Source organism: Ailuropoda melanoleuca, chromosome 20 (genome assembly GCF_002007445.2).
Source record: "Ailuropoda melanoleuca isolate Jingjing chromosome 20, ASM200744v2, whole genome shotgun sequence".
In the NCBI taxonomy this organism is placed as follows: Eukaryota; Metazoa; Chordata; class Mammalia; order Carnivora; family Ursidae; genus Ailuropoda; species Ailuropoda melanoleuca.
Window position 1 is genome coordinate 14676428 of NC_048237.1, and position 23257 is coordinate 14699684.

Sequence of the window (23257 nt, forward strand, 5' to 3'; positions counted from 1 at the left end):
TTTTTTTTTTTTTTTTACTTTTCTCAGGCTTTTTGTTTTTTTTGCCTCAGATATTTAGTGCTTTTTTTTTAAAGTTCACAAATGTTAACTCTAAAATGGGGCTGATGGTACTGTAGTATAACTAACAAGGCAGAGTATAGTAGTCATGGTTGATTGATGAAATGGGAGTCCCTACCTTTTCCTTTTATGCTTTTTTTTTTTTTCCTGGAGAAACAAATGGTAAATTTGAATAAAACACACATCATTTGCATAGAAAGTTATGTAATGATGCCATATAGAGTATAATGATTTCCTAAAACCTTGTATTTAAAGTAACCTGAATTACAATGAGAGATAAACAGAATATTTACCCATCCCTTATGAGCTGCTGCTGATATGTAAATTTATTCTTCTACTTTGCACAAATATACTTTTGAGCTACTGCTTAAACACTTTGAGGTCCTTAGTCAAACAGTTTTAATGATGCCTCCAATATTATGAAAGTGTGACATTTGATGAATGTCTCATATAGTTTTGATATCTGGGCACATGTCAACAAAAAAAATTGAACATTGGTTTGTCATGCAACACCTAGATAATTTATAATTTTACTGTTTATATCCATCTTGACATTTTTTATCTGCCAAAGGCAGGTTTCATTTGGAATCTTAATCTGAGATTTATTTGGTGGATCTGGAAATCATAGCTAGGGTTCCCACAGGAAATGGTCCATCTACCAACAGATTAAATGGCAGTCCTGCAGTTGTTAGGGGAGCTCTGCATTTAACACACATGCATACTCATTCAGTCAGCACTGTGGAGAAAAATTAAAGTAGTAACCCAGGTTTAGGAACAATGTAGCTAAAAAGTCCCATATTTGCTGAATGACAAAGGGTTATATAGCAGCATTTCATTTTATTATTCGTGCTTGAATTTCTTGTTTGCTCTGTTGAGTCCGCTGACGAATACTAATAAATGCCTGCAACAATCCAGAGGAGAGATGCCTGGCAACAAAGCTATGCGGTGGACCTCCCTGATCTTCTCCAGTTCACAACCTGACCTTTTGAAAAATTGGCTGGGCTAAGCTGCAGAATTTGGGTGTAATGGTTATTGTTAACTCCAGCTTTAGGATTTATTAATTTGTGTGATCAAGACTTACCTATACTTCAAAGTTTCAAAAGACCAAACACAATCATCCATCCATTAGAACTAACATTGTGTTTCAGTGATTTCCACTTAGTGTCTGACTGGTGATTCTTCTGTTTTGTTTTTCAAATCTAAAACTGCTCTTAAATAAAATGAAAGGCACAAATGAAGAAAATCTGTTTTTTTCTCTTTATATTTATCATTGGAAAAGTTAGGGTCCGTAAGTGATCTACGAAATTGTTGAATTCATGGACGGTCGGTATGTGTTCATACTTAACAAACAAAAAATAGATAATTATGAAATCTGTTTTACTTGCAGTTGTGGAAATTTAAGACCTAACGTAGTTCGTTCGTATTTTTAATTACTTTATATAAATTATTTAACACAAATTGAGAAAGGCCGAAAGGGTTAGAAATGTATAGTAGGTAGCCAAATAATTCATATCCCTGAGGCAAAAAAGAAAGACTGCTCATGTTAGTTAATAAAATTTTAGGACAGTTTTCACAATTATTTCAACCTAGATAATATTTGTAATGGTTTAAATAGGATGATACAAGTTTTACAGAGCTTTAATTTATGTGATATGTTCATGAGTTAATTAGGTAGCCTAAGCTTTAGGGGATTACACTATTATACTGTGTTCATGGTCTTCATACAATGAAGGATGTTAAAATTTAGAATCTGAAACATTATAATAGAACTTAGTTCTTACACAGAAATCTGATCTCTTCCCCAATAGAATGAATATTGATATGTTCCTGACTACTTAAATTTGGTAAAACAAACACTTTTTAAAATTTGGTGTAGTACCACCTCTTACAATAGATTATTCATAATAAAATAACAAAATTCCAGTAAAATAATTTTCATGGCTAGCCAGTAAATAATTTGAAATATAGTACACTAAGTCATCATTTGTCTTAATCAAAGATGAAATAACCTCACCACTTCTTTTTGATATGGTGTTCTAAATATGCAACCACGTATAGGAATGTAAAAGATGTAGTTTATTTTGAATGTTGAACCTTCATGTGCAAGTGAATAAATTATGTGATATTAGTAGGTTTCATGATTTTCCAACTTTATAAACCTTTATAAAATCTTACTTCAATATCCGATAGCTATATTCTGCCTCTGCCTCTGATATATTTTTGACTTCTCCTCATTATATATATTACGCCTTTATTAAAACTACGTAAGACTTTGTATCTGTGCTTTCCAACATGGTAGCCACTGGCTATGTGTGGCTGTGAGCACTTGAAATGTGGGCAATGTATTTGTAGACCAATGAAAATGAAAGTTATAGTTCTTTCTTTTTTCTTCTTATTGCTATTCAAGCCAAAATGTATTAAAACCTGAGAGAGTATACAGTATCCAAGTAGCAAGTTTGCATTTTTTTAAGCCAGAGATCCAGAAGTTACCTAATTTCTTGTGACTCCCAATTTAGAATCTCTGAAGGATAAGTGCCTGTGCACTACTAACTAGAGTCCTGATTATATCTAATATCGTGCCAGGATAGTGAAGGCTTAAATTCTGTTGCAGAAACAGGCTATTTAAATTTCTTATTTTCTTGCTATGGAATTGAATCTACAGAAATATACTATTAAATTTTCTTTCTGTGCAATGAATTTCTTTCAGGATCTTTTCCTAGTGTCTGGATTTCTAAATTTTGAAGTCCTATTACTTCTGTAACTTACTACTTTTGTAATCTGATATGTGCTTTATTAAACCATTATGTGTTAACTACAAGTTTTAACCTCTTTAAATATTTTCTCTTTTTTGTATGTTTCTCATTGAATGAGCTAGCATTGTATTTATTTTTATATCCATGTCTTTGGATATTTTAATACGAAATTTTAAATTATATTTTTTTATTCTTCTTATATTTTAATTTAAAAATCTTTTGCTTTAAAAAATCTGCTTTTTGGCAAGCAGAATTTTGTGATAATCATACCTAACATTTATTGAGTGTGTACTCTGTGCTGACACTTTTCCAAGAGGCTATATAATTTGAATAATTTAATCCTCATAACAACCTTTTGAGATAGGTGCTGTTATTATGAACTTTTATTGGTAGGGACGTTAATGAGGTTAAGTAATTTGCTAAAGGTCAAACAGCTATTTGGTGGAGCCAGAATTCAAACCCTGCTGTTTGTCTTTAGTCCATGCACTGTGGTTTGGCTTGGAAGATCTAAATACACCAGTTTTCTACTTGGAAGGTCTAAACTTTTCTCTTGTACACACTCATAGTAGGTGAGACCACTCTAATATGGCACAAGTTTCTGATGTCTTTTTCTTTTATGTTTGGCAGGGGGCAGGGAAGCCCACGTATGCATCTAACCCTTCCCTGCATAAAAAAGGAAACAGCATTATTTAGTAAAGGAAATAAATAGTATTTGTACACACACACACACACACACACACACAGATAACCTACACTTAACTTACTTAAGGAGTTGGCAGAAGTTATTTGGGGCCACTAACTGATACTGTTGTTCTGGTTATGTTAAAACTAATGTTCACTTAGAGAAATCCTTAACCATTGAAAAAAGACAATATCTTTTGTTTAAAATATGGGACTACCTTAGAAATTACAACATCATATTAAATTTACAGTCTTCTATAGTAGCAAAAAATGTGTCATATTTTGATGCTGTTACATAATGTAATAGACAAAATACAAAAGAAAGCAATAAACATGAGATTTTTGTTCTTTTTATACTTATAAAATCATATGCTATAGTATAAGAAATCATCTTTCCTCTCCAAAAAAAGAGTTTAAAGAAGTGGTGACCAATTATATGAGTAAGCGTCAGAGAACACATTAACAAATTGCCTCCTTTATGGTTCATTTTAGATATAAATGCCCCTAAGTAGCACCCGCATCCGAAGGTGCAAGAGATCCATTTATTTGAATGTACTTGCCTATAGTATTTCTATTCCCCTTTTTCTTTTCTGTCCCTGAGCTCTCAGGTAGCTGGCATGTTGCTATTCTGAGTAACCCTGGTAGGATCCCTAGAGGCAGTTCTAGCTCAACCACTCTGAAGAAACAGCTCTGTAAACAGTATTGACCCCCCCCCCAGGGGACCATCAAATCCGTTTACACAGATACCAGTTGTCACAAACTATTTACAAAGCCAGACAGAACAGAATTTCCCAGCCTTTAAGAATCCTGATTTGATTCTAGCCACCTTGTCACTTCTGTGTAATAGTTGGGAAATAACAGTTATTTTTGGCCATGAGTCTTGATTTGTTGAGTAGCATCAGTTTAACTGAGTGTATTATACATTAACTAATGTACAGTTGTCTGGAGAATTGAACTCAGAGGGGATCCTAAAGCTTTCTTTCCTAGGGTAGGAAATGGTATAATGTAATTTTTCTAGACTAAGGAATTGAGAATTTAATAACAATGCTAGCGTTGAGATAGTTGACAATACTGATACCTACAGAAGTAAAGAGAATTTTTTAGATCATGAAAATGGTCCATTGGAAACAGCATGAAAGTCACTAGAGTGACACAGGGTCTTCAAACACATGTGGGTAGCCAAGGCACATATATTAAGTATTAAGATTCCCCAAATCTTTATGAAAGCCACCCATTTTGCCCAGACCATCTCTAGCAGTAGCAATTTGAGGAATACCTAGTAGTAATCCTCTATAACATCATTTTCAAATGGCCATAGGATAAGCTGATGTGGTAGCAATAGCATAAGATATTAATAGCAAAAATTGGGAAATATATTTGGTTTGACGTGGTCAAATTCTCATGTCCAGTAATACAGTGTGCTCACAGAAGAGCAAATAAAGTAAATAAAGGAATTAATATAGTTCTAAAAATTCCCTGTCATTTAACTCTTAGGAAAGAAAGACTTCAGAGTATTTTGAAGTATGAGGAGAGATTAATAATTTATTCTCTAAGTCCATATGGAGAAATATATAGTATTTATTCTGTTCATCATAATGATGGAACAGTTAACAAGGACATTGATTAAACACTGGAGCAGATTACTAAAGAAGGTTATAGAGTTTCCATTTTAAACCATGTGAAAGAGGAATTAATAGAATAATTTTAGTTTTAAGCTTTATCTGCCTAGAGATAAGAATTTGAATTGTTTTTTCCTTTTAAACATTTATCTTTCTGATTGACTAGTGTGCAAAACAGACCTATAACTTCCCTTTTTGTTGCATTGTATTGCCTTATATACTTCTATTTCTATATGCAATGCCTTTTCAGGTGATGGGACAATCCAAAGAGCTCAACCAAAGCTTTTAGTAGCTTCACCCCATTATCACTTCATATGCTCTTTCTTCTGGGCTGGAGAGTTTAGAGAAAATAACTGAAAACTGAGTTAGAGTCATTAAATGCTATCATCTTCTCTTGGTTGGAGACGGTACCAACTCAGAAATTGAATTTAAGTCAGGCTTTGAAAAAGGTAAAGAAAACTTGGCAAAATGCAATATGATAGAGCAGTATCTTAAAATTTGACTTGAAAAGTCAGAGTGCACCATGCCTGTATGTTGTTCTCAAATGTTATGAAAAAAAAATAACGTGTAGGTAGACAGGTAGATAGATTTGGAGAGAATGAATAATAAAGAAAATGCAGTAAAATGTTAACATCTGGTGAATCTGGGTGCCTTCACCCAGTATATAGGAATTCTTTGTACTGGTTTTGCAACTTTTTTATAAGACTGAAATTATTTCAAAGTAAAAAGATAAAAAGAAATGACTTACTACAATCAGTTCCTGTCAGTTCTTTCATCTGTCTCTGTCTTCATCATGTTCCTGTAGTCAGTGAAGTTTTGACTCTCCTTTCTCCTTTCTTTTCTTGCCATTTTTCTGAATGATTTTCATATCTCAATAGGTGATACTTTTAGTACCCTGATTCCTTGATTTCTTCCTCTCCAAGTACCTTCATCATCAGTGTGTTTCACCAACCCATTCCCAGATGAACCACATCTTGGACTCTGTCCTACATATTACTCATTTTAGAAATTTGTACTCCCTCACTATAACCTCTTGTCATTTCAAGAAAGACATACAAGAAGTGTCTGTGTTTTTCCAAAAGTTATTCCTTCTTTGTACCATGCTTGCTCTTCCTGTTCTTTTATTCTTACAGTCTGTCAACTTTTTCTTTACATCATCTAACTCGAACTCTTTGCTCTTTGGTAGTTGATTGCTTTGCACATCCCTGCTTGTCTTTTATAGGAACAAATGCCTTTGTGAAATCTTCCCAGAGTCTTCTAGTTGAGCATCACTATGTCTAGTGTGTTTTATATTTGGTCTCTACAGCCCTAGTGTAGTCCTTTTACACTGTATTGAAATCATTAGACCAGTTTGCTTTCCTCACTGTACTACAGAGTCCTTGAAGGGAGAGTCTGTTTCCCACTTGTCTTTGTTTTTCCTAGTACTTTCTTACAGCATATCACATTGGAGGTTTTCCATGGATTATTAAATGAATGAATAAATAGTTTAATTAGAGGGGTCAAACTTTCTATACAGAGGTTGAATTCTGACATAGGATAATTCAACATAGCAAAGTAGAAAAGCATTGAGAGAGGATTTAAGCAACATTTACTATAATAGTTGGTCAAAAACATAGATGAAAGAAAAATTTTATAAATCAGCCTTGTTACCCTAATGTAAAATTAAATTCTCAGTAGAAGAGTGTGGATAGTCTGATTTGCAGAGGATGCTCCAAATGTCTGGTAAACAGTTACAGTTGGGAATCTAAAATCTCTTAGTACAAACCAAGATTAGAAACATCTAGAATTCTTCAAAAATATTAAACATTTAGAATTCAAATCCAGAAGTACATTAGGACTTGCTGAATTTATTTTAATAATACTATAAGGGATTATAATTACTATAATCCAGGAGGAATCTGCAAAGGGTCCTTTTATTGGGAAGATCACACATCTGCTCTGAGTTTGGAGAAGACAGGACAATACCAAGTGAAAAGGTGCTGATTTATCAAAAGTTCAGCAGATCATAAAACTTGATAGTCAGTAAGCTGAAGTAAGAAAGAGAGCTATAAATATAGTAGGCAGATACGAAGTATAGATACCAGGGATGAAGTAAAGTAAACACTAGGAGGTTAGGGATAAAAAAACTGAAAGGAGAAAGATGCTGAACTAGACCTAGAAATACTGAGGTAAAAATATGGGACAAGTTGTACATAGTGGTAAGATAATGGTAGTGTGCATAACGGAAAAACAGGTCAAAGAGCCAAGTACTTTGCATGTATATCCCCAGTTAATCATCAGAATAACTCAAGTAAAAGTGCTATTATGTTCTCATTTTACAAACAAGAAACCTAGGCTTGGATGGGTAAGTAACTTGACCAAAGTAATGCACTTGGCAAAGCTGGAATTCCAACCCAGGCTGTCTGATACCAGAGTTTCATGCACAGTATCACTTCCCTATAATCATTAACTTATTGCATCCTATTTTTTGAAATCTAGAAAAGAAATCTAGAAAATAATGCTTACATCAGTGTTTCTCAGCTTTGATTGTATGCTGGAGTTATTTGGATGCTCTGATAGATTTTGATTTAATTAGTATAAGATGTGTTCTGGGCTAAGGATTTCCAGAAACTCCTCAGGTTGTTTCAACCTGCAGTTAAGGTTGTAAACCTTTGCCCTAAATACCTACCAGAAGTGGAAAAACAATACTGTACATACAGGCTTAGCTGATTACAATAGGAGTAAGACTAGTAAGTACATGTTTAAAGCTATGAGAGCACCTATTTCCACAAAAATATTCATTTGAATGATTTAATATGTAGCTATGGTATTTCACATATCATTTGTTTTTGTTTTGTTTTAAATACAGAGATAGCCCATAGTTATCTTGAACAAGAAACTAGAGGGAGAAATAAAAGTACAGAGCCGGATGAACAACCAACAGTGAATTCTAAGGAAGGCATGCATCAGAAAGCCAATGAGTTAGGTAATGAAGCCACCCATGAGGACACAGAACTCCCAGGGCAGAGATCAATGAATTTTCCTTATCCAGGTGATAAGACAGCTGACTGCACTACTAAAAAATCCAAGTGAGTGCTGGCAGCCTTAAATTTAGAAAATAAGATTGAGAGAACTCTTTCTTCTTCCCTTCCTCCTTCCTTCACTCATCCCTCCCTTTCTTTTTGGCTTGGGCTAAATTGGATATATCATTAACTTATTGGGATTTGGGCAATCTACCAGAGTTTTCTACTGTTTTCTTAACATTGGTGTGATGCATGTAGATTGCTAAGTGAAAAAGCACAAGGTGAGTTTAAAAGTTTAGGCAAAGTTGAATATTATTTTCTGTGTCCTTTCATTTTTGATCTGGAAGTAACTGTTAAGGTGATATAAATGGGAAATTATTCATCAGAGCCCAAAACTGGCAGCTCTAGGACAAAACAAACCCAAAGATGTGTTTTGGTTTTGGTTAGCATGATTTTTTGTTTAAATGAATTTGAATGCTTCTAGAAAGGCCCTGTGCTCTCTCCCATTTGTCTTCCTTATTATTTCCCATTCCGCAGTTTTTAACATTCACCTTACCGCTTATCCCAGGAAGAATTTGAGTTTGTGACACCTGTGACTTTTGCCTTTATGGGATTAAAGTACTTTGATAATTAGTCATATATTTTGAAAATACTGCAGAATTACAAAAATTTCAATGACTAATTATATATTCAGTCCAAACAAAATCTTATTTAATATATTTTAACAGTTTTGCATAAGAACAGCTAAGTAAGTAAAATATTTAAAAAATTATTCAGTAGATATATTAATAGGAACATTAATATATAATATAGTAGATATATATTAATGTGGTCCTACTTCTTGGCAAACAGTTATATCATTACTAAAGTGCAGATTTGGAATATACTTTTGGGGGATTGGAGTAGGGATGAATGAAGAAGTGATAAACATTTTATAACCGCATGGGACAAATAAATAGTAGAGATTGGGCTAAAGCCAGAATATTAAATATCTAATATGATTGCAACAGAAGAAATACATAGTAGGTAGAACTGCACTGACTGTCCCATACCTCACTGCTTAATTTCCTAGAAACTCTAAGATTTATCTATGTTTACAACTTTAATATAATGCCTTCAAAAAATGGTCCATCTCTTCTCCCTTCCCTCCTTTATACTGCTTGCTAACAAGTCGATACTGTTCTCAAATAGCATATAAAATATAAAAAAAAAAATTTACCATTAAATGTCACAGGAATAGGTTTTCATTTTTAATTTGTTTTGAGTTTAATAATGAAAAAATGATATTCTGTCTACCCAAATGAAAAAAGTATGATTGTTGTTCCCATTTTCCAAAAAGTGAGATACGTTTCCAGACTCCTGACCAAAAGTATAAATAGAATTATTCACAACCCTTAAAACCTGAATTCTTTAAGTGTGCTGAACCATGAATCTCTGTAAAAGTTACTAAATGCTTTCCACAGTAAAAGCAGTAAAATGCTTTTACTCTCTTAGTTGATAGATTAGTACCTCTGTGAAATTGATGTATTTATTCTTTTTGATCTATAGTATTTTCTTAACAGTGCATAACAAGAGAAATTTAAAATTAAATAACTTTACATATTTTTTGTTAAAATTAAATTTGTCTCTCTCATTTGCACTGTAAAATTTATGGATCCTTTATAGTAGAAGTCATATGTGTATATTGTTTAACAGTTTTTTTTTTATTACAGCATTATGGAACATAGAGCTAATGATTTGCATTGTGAGTGTATGATCCCTTGTCAAGTTACTTCAGACTTAGATAAAGAGAAGAAAATAGCATTTCTTCTAAAAGAATTGGACATTCTCAGAGCAAGCAATAAAAAGGTACAATATAGAAAGTCTGATAATTGTATGGTGTGCGTTTAGCTGTTGACCTTCTAAGTTTGCTTTGTTGCCCATCATAATTCAGTTTCATACTGTACTTTCATCATTTAATGGTATGGCTATATGTTGTTGCCATACCATGCCATCAGAGTATGACTGAGGTGAGACATTGGCTATATAAAGCAATTTCTTTAATTTCCTCCCTGGCTGGCGTGTGATATCACTTCCTTTTTCATAAATCTATGGTACCCAGAGTAGGTACCTAAAAAAAAGACTCAAGTTTTACTGTAGTAAAAGTTTACTTCAGTATTATGGAAAGTGAGAAATACAATGTACTGATTTCGTGTTACTTAACTTTTTCTTTTTTTATTAGTATCGGTGCCCTGTATTTCACATCGTAATTAAATTTTAAAGTCTTAAGGCTTGGCAATATTGTCACATTCCTTGTGTTATATACTGCTGCATTTTGTCCAATCCAATTTGTCATGTCACATTTTATCTTTCCTGACTCTTTCTAGTTACATTTCTTTGAGCTTTAAATAATGTTATTAAATAATGTTCATATTCTGTGCCTTCGGTTTTTTTTAACCTCTGCATACCTCTACATACCTTTCTGATTTTAATATTCTAGTTTTTTGACCTTGATCATGCCTGATGGAAAACAACACAAATGACAAAAGCCAAGGGAGAAATTAAAAAAAAAAAAACAAAAAAAACTGTTGAGGAGTTCTGTATGAAAGTAGGAGATATTTTCTGTATTTTCATTTAGCTGTTATTTATTACATGCCAATTACAAATCAGGTGCCAGTGCCAATTTAAATGGAATATGATGGGATAGCATTCTCAAAGGAGATTTGTTTTACATATTAAGATTATTATCTTAATTAATTTTGTTTCAAAATATTAGAATTACTAAGAAAAGCTGTAAAGCTGTACTGTCCATTATTTTATTAGGATAGTGCCTTCCAAGTCTTTTGAACAGATCAGATTGCTTTTTGCAGTAGTTATTTTTAATAATTATGTCATTTCTTCTTTAATTTCATTTGCCTATATGCACACATACAAATTAAGTGTATATCAAAATGTTTTTATAATTTCTGTATCATTATAGGTAATTATTACTTTATGAAATATCTTAAAATTTTAAATATTGTGGGGATCCCCCCCCAGAGTTATGTATTTAGGCAGTTAAATGTAATATAGAAGGGCTTAGAAAAAAGTAATTTCTAGTTTGGGATTAATTATATTTCTGCAAGAAATTGGTCAAATAACAATCTGTGTCTTTTCAATGTGTTTTAGCTTCAAGAAAAATTGACTAAAGAAGATAAGGAACAGAGAAAACTAAAGGTTAAGCTGGAACTCCAGGAGAAAGCAACAGAAGCTCATATTGCTGAAAAGACAGCAGGTACGGTAGATGAGTATTAATATATGGTCTTAAGAATCATACACAAGGTTATTATATGATTGGCTTGGTGAATACTAGCATACTGGCTTATTTGCCAAAGGAGGGGAGGCTCTGTCTTTTTTTTTTTTTTTTTTTTTTTTTGGCTGCATAGAAAATAGGTGGCTTTAACATCCTGGTACTGGTATTAGTGAGAGCTTTACCTGTATTCATACTGATTTGGGCATTAAATGCATTGTTAACACCATGTCAATCCAATCACAAAAAGGTTGTTTGTTTTGTTGGAAGGGCCTGAACAAACAAGGGGAAATAATGATTACCAGTGCCTCTACCTTTCAACCAGCAGTTCAAATACCACTTATTGTTTTAGCTCGTTGAGAGGAAATACTTCTCTTCTGTGTGAAGCTAGTCATATATTCATTGCCAATGGAAACCTACATTTGATTCAAAAATCTGTTTTGTGCAATTAATAAATTTTCATCTGATGATGTGGATGATAATGGAGATAATATTTTCACTGAGAAGATTAAAATGAAAGGTTGCCAGAGTTTAAGATTATAAATGACTACCTTAAATATGTTTTGTAGTCTATCTTTACTCACAGGTCTTTGCAAGGAGAAATTTTTTTAATGCATCTGTGATATGTTACAGATAAGATCAGATGATTCTCAATAGTCTGTGACTCTCTTCCTCACACTGTTTTATGTTAAGGATAGAAATCTTGTAGTATAATAGAAATTAACATGCAGAGGCATTTTAAAGGTTACTTATTTTAACGTTTTTGTATCAATTGGAATGATTTTAAGAAAAAATTGTATTTTGTGATTAGTTTGGAGTTACAATCATATTTTATGAGCTACATGAAGCTGGTTGCATATATGGAAGAATTCTGGTATTTTAGGTTAGAGACAGGTATAGCCTGTCTTTAAAATATTACTATGCAAAATAGAACTAAACATCACTATGAAAATATAACCAAAATTACCTTAAATAAGTACTCCAGCTAAAATAACAAATGGTTGCTTTTCTGTTAATGTTAAACTACCATGAATGTTTTGTTTCTTATTTAGTGGAGAAATACGAGGCTAATATATTTTAAGGACAATTAACAGTATGTTAAAAATGATTAATTCAGATATAAATTTGGGACAATTTAGAAGTGTCTTGGTTTTTTATAATCAAATACGTATATACTAATTGCTAGGAAGGTATTATAAGAAGTACATGTGTTTTGAAGGTGTTTGCGTCACAATACGACTTTGCATGTGTCTTACAGGAGTTTGATAAGATTTAGGCTGTTTAGGCCATTTCACTGATGAAAAGCATGAATTGATATGTCTGCATAGATCATTTATGTCTTGGAGGGGAAAAGTCATTAAGCTGTATTATCTACTCTTAAAACTTTTGTATGATACAGCTAATCATGTACTTCAAATATTTACTTATTTGTATATATTTAAGACTTCCCTTTGACTAAATAGTATGAATCATGCATACGTAAATTGGAAAGAATTTGATTGCTTTATGATTCTTGTTAATCGAATATGTCTCATTAATGATACAATATTATTTTAGTAAATGTTTGAAAAATATTTAGTATTTTTTTGTATCCTCCTAAATTGATGAAAATAGCAGTGCTATAGTTTCTGTGGAACAAAGCAATCTAATTAAAAAAGATACATCCAACCACTTAGTTACAAAAATGACAAAAATGACAATCCTCTAAAATATATACTTTTTTTAAGTATAAATTTTCAGTGTGTATCTTTTTAATGTTTCAGTTCTACCTTTTAAAAAAGATTAAAGATATTGTACTTGTGACGTTAGAATCATCATTTTAATATGTCAAAAAAATTTTTAAAAACTGAATTGCTTAAGAAATCCATTGATTTGAAACTATAAGAAATTCATTAAGTGATTTTTGATACACTCATGATTTTTTCATATTTTCTCATACATACAGTCTGAAATAGCTTATTTTCTACCTGACTGGTAGTAAGTGTAGTCAAAATGCAAAACACAGTAACAAAAACAATTATGTCAGTATCTTAATAGAAAGGGGAACATTATAGGAATATTATTACATGTGAAAAGTGTTTTCTTTAGTATCATTTGGAAGGATATTAATCCATATAAGGAGAACAAAAAAATCTACATAAATATCATAAATATTGATGTTTGTTTCTATCATTGCTTATTTTCATATTCAAAATAAAAAGTGATCTTGGTTAAGTATATTATAAATATGTATACAGATTTATGTATTATAATGTACTTAAGCAGAATATAAATGTTTAAAAAAGTCAAGATATCCCACATTAGAAGAAATACATGCAAAAACATCACTAAACTAAGCATTGGAAATTGCAAAAAAGATACAAAAATGTTATGTTTACAGATTTTTCAAATAAAATGTTAATTAAAGTATGAAGTACTCGAAGGAAATAGGAGCCATTTCCTTGCAATATATGATACAAAGATTTATATGTAAGAATATTCATATCAGTATTAGTTATGATAGCCAGAAAATTAAAATCAATCAAACAGAATGGTTAAATAAATTAAGATATGTTTATGCTGTAAGACATCATGCAATAACTAAAAATAATTTCTGAATCATATTTGGTGATATGAGAAGATCTTCACAACAACATTAAGTGAAACTTAGGGGAAAACTATTCAAATATAATTTTCTTAAATATATTTATACATGTACATTATATAAAACAAAAGGCAAATTTTGATAGTATTAATGGATGTATTAATGTTGCAATTTAAGTTTTCTGCCCTTTCAAGTTTTCTACAATGAGTATGGATTAGATTTATTATTAGTACTACTATTATTAGAGATTAGTATTACTAATCAATAAAGATGGGATTTTTTAAAAAGTTGCTTGCTTTCTAATCTTAAAATGACTCCTGTGATAGGTTTGATATATAAAGACCACATAAACCAAAGTTTTATGAAATTTATATGATGGCTGTGATCAAATCTTGTCATTTTACCTATGCCATTTTTTTTTTGTCTTTCAGATTTTCACATTTGTTTTTCTCTTTTTGTGTATTATGTAACTTATGTATATATTAGTCCATCTTTTCTTCCCACCTGATTGAATATAAGAATAAGAATCTGGTGTAGTCAGGACGCCTGGGTGGCTCAGTTGGTTAAGCGTCTGCCTTTGGCTCAGGTCATGAGCCCAGGGTCCTGGGATTGAGTCCTGCATCAGGGTCCCTGCTCAGCAGGGAGCCTGCTTCTCCCTCCTTGCTCCCCCTGCTCCTGCATTCTCTCTCCCTCTCTGACAAATAAATAAAATCCTTAAAAAAGGAAAAAAAGAATCTGGTATAGTCAAAGCCACATAAAACAAGGGGCTCAGTTCTCTGTGAGGCACATTGAAATAATGGGAAAACCAAAAACCTTGGAATCAGCTTTGATACTTTATACCTACTGTGTGCCTTTGGGCAAATAACTTATTAGCTTCTTCAGGTTTACCTTCTCCCATGTAAGATGTGAATATTAACTAATTTACCAGATAATTTTAAGGATTATAGATAATGTATAAAAGCACCTAATATGTAACTGATACTCAGTAAGTTGTAGCTTATAGTAGTATTGATTATTCCTATCTTTATAAAATTCTTAAATCTTTGATAATATCAGAGGTCATGAAAAGATTTTTGTTCTGTTTGGCTTTTAATTAAAAATATATTTTATTTAAGTGTGAATCCAAAGTAAAAGAAATGGGATACAAAGGATTTGGGCTTTAATCTAATGTATAACTATAATAAATGTTCATGTAGACTGTTAAAATAATGTTAAGCCCTTTCCCTTTACTTCCCTGTTGGTTTTAACATAATGCGAACACTGTCATTCTAATGTAATCTCATGAGAGTTTGAAACTCAATTGTTTCCTCTGTTATGATCAAAATTTCAAATGGTTGATACTTATACCCTCCCCTTCTTTTTTCCCATCACCATCACTACTATTTTTATTAGACACTTTATAGGAACTAAGCTAATTTCTTTAAAAATCAAACAAATATTTATTGAAGGGTCGTTACGTACTAGGCATTGTGTTAGGCACTGAGTATACGCCAGCAAATAAGACAGATTTGGGACTTCAGACATTTCTTTTTGACTGCAGTCACTTTTCACTCATAATACACTATTGAAATAGGTAGTGGTTAAATGTTCAGACTTTGGATTCAGACCTTTGTTCTAATCTTTTTACCACTTATCATGTGTAAGTGACAGCCTCACTAAGCTTTGGTTAAAACTTATTTTATAGGTTGCTGTGACATTTAAGTGATGTGATGTTTATGAAGTGCTTAACCCATAGAAGGCACTCAAGATGATGATGTCATCATCTTGCTTTCTCAAGACTCCTTGATTTAGTAGGGGATATATTCAAAGTGTACCTAATATAAGTAACTATTCCGTAACTATTTATATATGGTTTTGTTTCTCAAAAGATTGATATGTATTTCTTTTTTAAAAATAATTTATTAAATATTGTTATTTCATTTATCCCCATAGTTTTCAATTTCCCTTGATTTTAAGATTTAACCTTACTTAAAAAGTTTGAAAATATGAAAATTATTTTTTAAATCTTTGCAAAGAAGAAAATAAAGGAAAATTTATAGTTAGTAGGTCTTATTTACTTAGCAAAAGCTGAAATGACCAGGTCATTCCCTATGTGTTAATATTGGGAAAAATTTATCTCATTGCAGCTATTTAGGACTTTTTACTGTGTTTTAACTCACTAAATTGTACATGTGGATAAGATTATTTGAAAATTATAGACATATATGACCTTTAAATACTAGGGGATATTTTAGAGAAGCACAGCAGAAACATTGACTCTCTATTTTTTTACTATTTCTCTTCATCTAAATAAAATGTTTAAACCACAAACACTTTAAAATTTGTTTTGAGTTTGGCAGTGACAGGTAGTATTGTATGGCCTGTTGCAACCATTAATTTACTCTTAGGTCAGTAATGTAGTTAGAAATTTAAAAATAACTTGTTCCATTAAACCTTTTCAGTTTTCCTAAATAGGCTCAGTGCATATTATGTAGTGTAATGTCTCTTAATTTTTATTACTGTATTCCATTTACAGTATACAGATGATGTTTAAATTTTATACATGAGAATATTTAGTTTTTTATGTCATTTTGTGATATTTAAAATATATTTCTTTAAAAGCCTTATTTTTTCTATTTCTTAAACGCTCACTTTAGAGTGTCTGCTTTATATGTTAGTTATTTTTCTTTCTTGCATGTCATCCATTAAAGATTAGCTGTGGAAGGTTGGAGCATGGAGAGATTATGAATGACAGAACAACTCCTGTAGAATAATAATCAGTTTTTGGTATTTAATGCTGTTTGACTTTTGCAGACACATTTCTTATTAACCTTTGGTACAAAGAGAAATCCAGGTTCCTGATATCTCATGGAGAAGATGAATTTGAGATCCTCTTCCAATTAAACTGAAATAAGGCCAATATTGGGTTTTAGCCAAAAGAACTCCTTAGTTCCTAAGTCTTGTGTTTATAAATCTCTCTCTCTCTCTCTCCCCATCCATCTTAGTTACATTTTACATATAATTCAGTGGCTACATAATTTGCTTATCTTGCTGTACTGATTCTGCAAGCATTCAATCTGCTTTTTATAGCTTATCTCTTTAAACATAGATTCTTTTCTCTGCACCCAAATTTAGACTGATATTTTATAAATTAAAAAAAATATTGTCAAGCTCTTCTTATTACGGAGTGTGTTCATTTGTTTTTGGTAGGAAGGAGAGTTTAATTGTGGTTGCCCAAAGCATCAGAATGCAGAATTCATGAAACTTGCAACTTAAGTTTTTCTAGGTTAACACATAAATGTTTAAAGTATAGATATATAAACATTATAGCAAATACATTTGGACACTACAACCAATTAACATTGAAAAATAAAAGTTGTGTCATAGAAAGTATTTACACTGTTCTCTTTTCAAAAAAGGTATTACTGTATACCATATCTCAGATGATATTGACCATCTAATGGTTAAGAACAAAAGTGAGTTTTATATATGAGGAAGATAATACAATATTTACTTTAAAAAATAATACATGTTAGAATACTATTTTTCTGTGTATATAATAGACATTACAAAAATGTGATAGCCTTTAATACTGAAATGTATTGACAGTATTATAATGGAGCAATACATATATATGTATGTCGATTTTTTTAAAGATTTTATTTATTCATTTGAGAGAGAGACAGAAAGAGAGCACAAGCAGGGGAAGAGGCAGAGGGAGAGGGAGAAGGAAAAGGAGACTCCCCGCTGAGCTGGGAGCCCAACATAGGGCTTGATCCGAGGACCTGGAGATCATGACCAGAGCCAATGGCAGATGCTTAACCATCTGATCCACCCCATGTCGATTTTTTCATATCCCTAGCATCTTTTAATTTGGAAGGAAAAAGGATCTCAAGAATATGACCAGTTGTTTCAGATAAAAACCAAAAGCCCAATTCTGTGAAATATCGCATTTAGAAATACTGATGGGTAGAATGTTTATTTTATTATTATCTTTGGCTGCAGAATCCTGTGAGTGTGAATCAGGATTAATTATGATGAGTGCCAAGTGAAATAATGCTTGAGGGTAGAGTGTGGCCAATTTTGTAAGCTGTCTCCCTAGGAAAGTTTGTATTTTTCTGGGAAAAAAAAGTTGAGTAAACAAAGAAAGCATTATGCATAACAATGACCAACAATTGAAATATTTAATTAGGTCTGGTAAACGATGAAATTTACCCTGGTGTCAAGCAGTTGAGAGCATATCATCTAATTAGAATAACAGAAAATTTTTCAGAAAATGATTCTTAAGATTTTTTTCCATATGTGTAGTTAATTCTGAAGAGGAAATGATCTTGGAAAAACTTTAGATAGCAGTTATGTTTTACAGAATTTTCATATTGGTATTTAATTAAAATTTAAAGAAGATATTCTATGCAGAAAGTAAGTTAAGTACCTCTTAAAATTGTATTTCAGAAGTACATAAAATAATTGATACTGGTTTTAATACTTCTGGGATAAGCTTATCTCTTTCACATTAACAATTTTAGCTCTAATATCAGATACTTTAATGTTTGAATGTAAATAGTATATTCTTAGAAAGTACTCTTACATACTCTGAGTTTTCTGTACTAAGTACATATATATAAGAATTCAGGGTTTTGCAAAAAAAAAGTTCTTTATAGTTTTGCTACTAAAACTTACTATCTGTATATGTTTCTAATTAATTTTTAACCGTTTCTATACCATTGATAAGTAAAATGTATTAGCAACTTTACAGAGGAAAATTTGAAAGTGTGTATTAAGAGTTTAAGAAGCTGATATTTAATGCAGTAACGATACTTCTAGGAATTTTCCTCAAGTACTTAGCTATGTATACACATAGAGATTTGTGTACAAAGATGTTCATTACAGTATTATCTATATAGTGAATAAAGGAGAACAGTGTAAAATCTGATACTAGGAGCATCTTTGTTCTATCAAATACGGCATGTCCAAATGATAAAATCCCATGTACTATTTCATATTTTTGAAGAATATAGGAATATATTCTGTTGAAGCATACACAGAAAGTTACAAGACTATGTAAAATATTTGTTTCCATATTTTTACAATGAGCCTGTATTATTTTAATCAGAAAAGGTTATTTACAGAATAATCATATAAAATGTTGAACATTCAAATACAGTTTTTAGAGAAACTTAATAGTCTGGTCTGTAAAAGAAAAAATAGAAGCATTAAACTACTTGGAGTAGGTTGGTTAATTTTTTGTTGGTGTAGGGCATTTACCATCTATGTTTAAATTTACGGTAGCTGAGTTATGCAAAGAGAGAAATTATAATTTCTAAGGAAATTAAAAGACAGTAGTGTAATATTTATGATTCTGGAATATATATGTGGTGATTTCATAAAACACTAGCATATTTGCAAGGAATCCATTTAACAAGTAAAGTAGTAGATATCCAGACAATCTGAAATTCTTTCAGATATAATAAAGACCTGTCTTTTATAGAACTGTTACCTGTATTTGTTGCCTAGAATTTTGGAACATGAATTGTAATCAGTGATTATTTTATATGTTTCAAATCCTGTTGATATCTTTTTCCTTCGCTTTAGTTCAGCCTTTTCTATGTATATAACTACCTTGAGGATGTTAACAAATGTATTCTTTTTCTTGGTAAATGTCTATCCTCCAAATTGTTATTTAGGGAATCATGATCCAGAGTTTAAACTAGAATGTTTTCCAATACACTGCCTCACTTCTATTGTATTTTAAAAGTAGTATGAGAAGTGTAGAATATGGGATTGTCAATAGACTTGGGTTCTACTAAGAAAATATGTACTCTCTCTTGACTCAATAAACTCATACTTAGTATGGTTCAGCTTCTTCATATTTACTCTTGCCCATATTAGAAAACAATTAGCTTACTAAACAAATTTGAGTATTTGGTGTTGAGGGGGGGTGATCCTCTCTGAATCTTCCTCGAATTTACCTAAGAATTATCGGATATTTGATAACCATGTTTAAAAATGGAGATATCCAAATATTATTGTAAACACCCAATGATTTGTTTTACCTACAATATAAGTATTTTACTTGGTTGGCTTACATAGTAGCTAATAATATTTGTTAATGTAATTTAACTGCTGTGAACCTTTACTGAACAAATATTGAAATTTATTCAAGTCAAAGAAAGAGAATCTCTAATGACTTTTGTTAAAGCTTCTATTTAATAGTTAAGGAGAAAAGTTTGTATGACATACGAGATGCAATTAACAGTAGATTTTACATTTAATAAAAAGAAAGAAGCATGCGTATTTGCTTTATTCATTCCATCATAATTTGCATTAGAGCTGTGGGTGTTTAATGAGCAAATTCCAACTAAAATGCTATATTGATTTTCTAGTGAACTTTGTAATAGTCATCTACCTTGGAAAAGCTCAGTGTTTACAATTAAGTTTTCTTTACTAAAAATGTTTGAGAGTTGCATATTGATCCTTTAAAAGTACTGAATTCTAGAAAGAATCAGGTTTTTCATAATCAAATTTCGCATATAACCTAATAGATGTTTAAAAATTAATTTTGGAAGTACTTCTTAGCATTTGTAAAATGTGTAATCAGATTTTATGTGTGTGTGTTTTATGGCACTTTAAAACTTAACCTTAAAATACTCAGAAGGCAATCTCCTTTAAATATACACATTATTTACCTCTTTAGAGTTGATAGCATTATAGAGGGAAAAAAATGTTTTCTCTTGATTAACTAACAGTACCAAATAAGCTATTGGTGTAAAGTGTTTAAGCATAGAGATAACTATACTTAGTCTTAAAGCCCTTGACACTGTAGTCTTACCACTTTAATTAAACTGTTATTGTATATAAAGTAGAATACAGCTTACGTTAAATGTCACTTTATAAACATCTCATCACACTGTACAGAAGTGATAGGAAGCCTGTTGGCATTTAAAGTTTAGTAATTAGTATTTTAACCTTTTGATATGTCAAAATATTTCACAGCATGGCACACATGTTTATCTTACTTAGATCACTGTGTAGCATCATTGTGTCTATTCTTTCTGACCTACGAATTAGAAGTGGGTTTGGTTTTTTTTTTTAGAAGTGCTTAAATTTTTTTCTCATTGCAGTATAGTTGACACATTTTACATTAGTTTCAGGTGTACAGCATAGTGATTCAACAACTCTATGTGCTATGCTATGTTCACCTCAAGTATGGCTATCATTTATCACCATACAACACTATTAAATACTATTGACTGCTTTCTCTATGCTGTATCTTTCATCCTTATGACTTATCCATTCCATAATGGGAAGCCTGTATCTCCCACTCCCCTTTACCCATTTTGCCCATTCCCCCATGTCCTCCCCCTTTGGCACGCACCGGTTTATTCTCTATATTAATGGGACGATTTCTGGGTTTTGTTGATTTTTTTTTCTTGTTTTGTTTTTAGATTCTGCATACAAATGAAATTGTATGGTATTTGTTTTTCTCTGACTTATTTCACTCAGCATAATACCCTCTAGGTCCATCTATGTTGTCACAAATGGCAAGATTTCATTCTTTTTTGTGGCTGAATAATGTTGCATTGTGTATATATACCACATCTTCTTTATCCGTTTATCTATCAGTGGATACTTGGGTTGCTTCTGCATCTCAGCTTTCGTAAATAATGCTGCAGTAAACGTAGGACTAGAATACTGTGATATTTTGTACAAATTATTATGTCATCATAGTGTGCAGTAAACAGTATAAAATGGGTTGTAAATTTTTCTTTCAGTTCCCATGTATAATTTTTGAATGCCAACAAAATATATACATGTATGTATATATGTGTATAAAGCTTTACCTACCTAAATTCACAGAGGTTTTCTCCCAGAACATTTATAGTTTTAGGTTTTATATTCATCTTGTGGAATGAAATGTTATTTTACCTTTAAAAAAATCAATGAAAATAACTAAAATAACAAACTAAGGAAAGAAAAACAAAAATAACCCCATTCAAGGCCACACGCTACCTTCTTGTTTCAGCTCTTATACTGTAAATGAGTGTTCTTTTTGCAGCTTAGTTAGTGTTAGATTTACTTCATTTTTGTGCCTTTTATTCGTGATTTCACTGTTTCAGACAGCCCCCAAGTTTAGTGCTGAAATACAATCTAGTGCTCTCTGAGTACAAAAAAGCTATGATGTGCATTATGGAGAAAATATGTGTGTTAGATAAGTTTTGTTCAGACATGAGTTGCAGTGCCATTGGCTATGGATTCGATGTTAGTAAATCAATAGTATATTTTAACAAGTGTCTTTAAACAGAAACATGCATAAAACAGGGTTATGTTAGTTGGTTGACAAAAATATTAGTTTCAGTTGATTAATTTTTTTTCATTATGGGTCCTAATTTTGGTGCTTGTTTGCATGCCGGGCAATTTGATGCCATGATGAATTTTACCCTTTTGGAAGCTATTTTGTATTCTTATAAAATATTTTTGAGCTTTCTTATCAGATGTACTTAAGTTTTTTGGAAATAGGTCTCTCCTTTTGGGTCATGTTTTCTTTTCTTTTTATTTATTTATCAAATTTTTTTAAGGTTTGTTTGTTTGCCAGAGGTAGAGAGAAAGAGCACAAGAGAGAGCAGAAGCAGGGGGAGTGGCAGGCAGAGGGAGAAGCAGGCGGCCCACTGAGCAGGGAGCCCAATGTGGGACTCGATCCCAGGATCCTGGGACCATGACCTGAGCCAAAGGCAGATGCTTAACCAACTGAGTCACCCAGGTGTCCCTTTGGTCATGTTTTAAAGATATGCTAGATGTTACCAGAGCAGTGTTTAGGGTTAATTAATCCCCACTACTGAGGCAAGACCCTTCTTTGTACTCTATGCAGTACCTCATGAATCTTGAGGTTTTCTGATCTGGCTGCGGGAACAACATGCACTATTTCTGGTTTTGTGGAGCCCAGAGCCTCTAATCCTTTCAGGTGGTTCTTTCCCCTGTAGGGAGTAGTTTACTTACACATGTGCACTCAGTATTCAACCGACTTTTTGAGAAAGACCCTCTGTACGTCTCTAAAGTTTTCTCTTTCTTTGCAGCTGTTATTTCTCTAATAGTCTCTCTTGTGAGTTCCAGCTGCTTTGGTTTCCCCAAATTATATCTCTGCCCTCCCAGATTGTGGAATCAGCTGGGCTCCTCCTTGATTCTTCCCTTTCTGTACCATGTTCTGGAAATTCCCTCAGTTATTAAGCTGGGACAATCATAGGGCTCAACTCTTTTGTTTGTTTGTTTCCTCAGGTCACTGTTCTTTTTTCCTCACAGGCTTAAAAGCTGTCATCCTA

General features: G+C 32.0%; 1 protein-coding gene across 1 annotated transcript in view; it reads left to right on the forward strand.

The window, feature by feature from the left end:
- Positions 1–23257, forward strand: part of MIPOL1 (mirror-image polydactyly 1) — a 310557-nt gene that overhangs the window by 59191 nt on the left and 228109 nt on the right. Inside the window, exons 4-6 of the mRNA XM_034648675.1 lie at positions 7959–8178; positions 9825–9960; positions 11260–11365. Of these exons, the coding sequence (XP_034504566.1) occupies positions 7959–8178; positions 9825–9960; positions 11260–11365 (462 nt within the window). The remainder of the gene's footprint in view (positions 1–7958; positions 8179–9824; positions 9961–11259; positions 11366–23257) is intronic.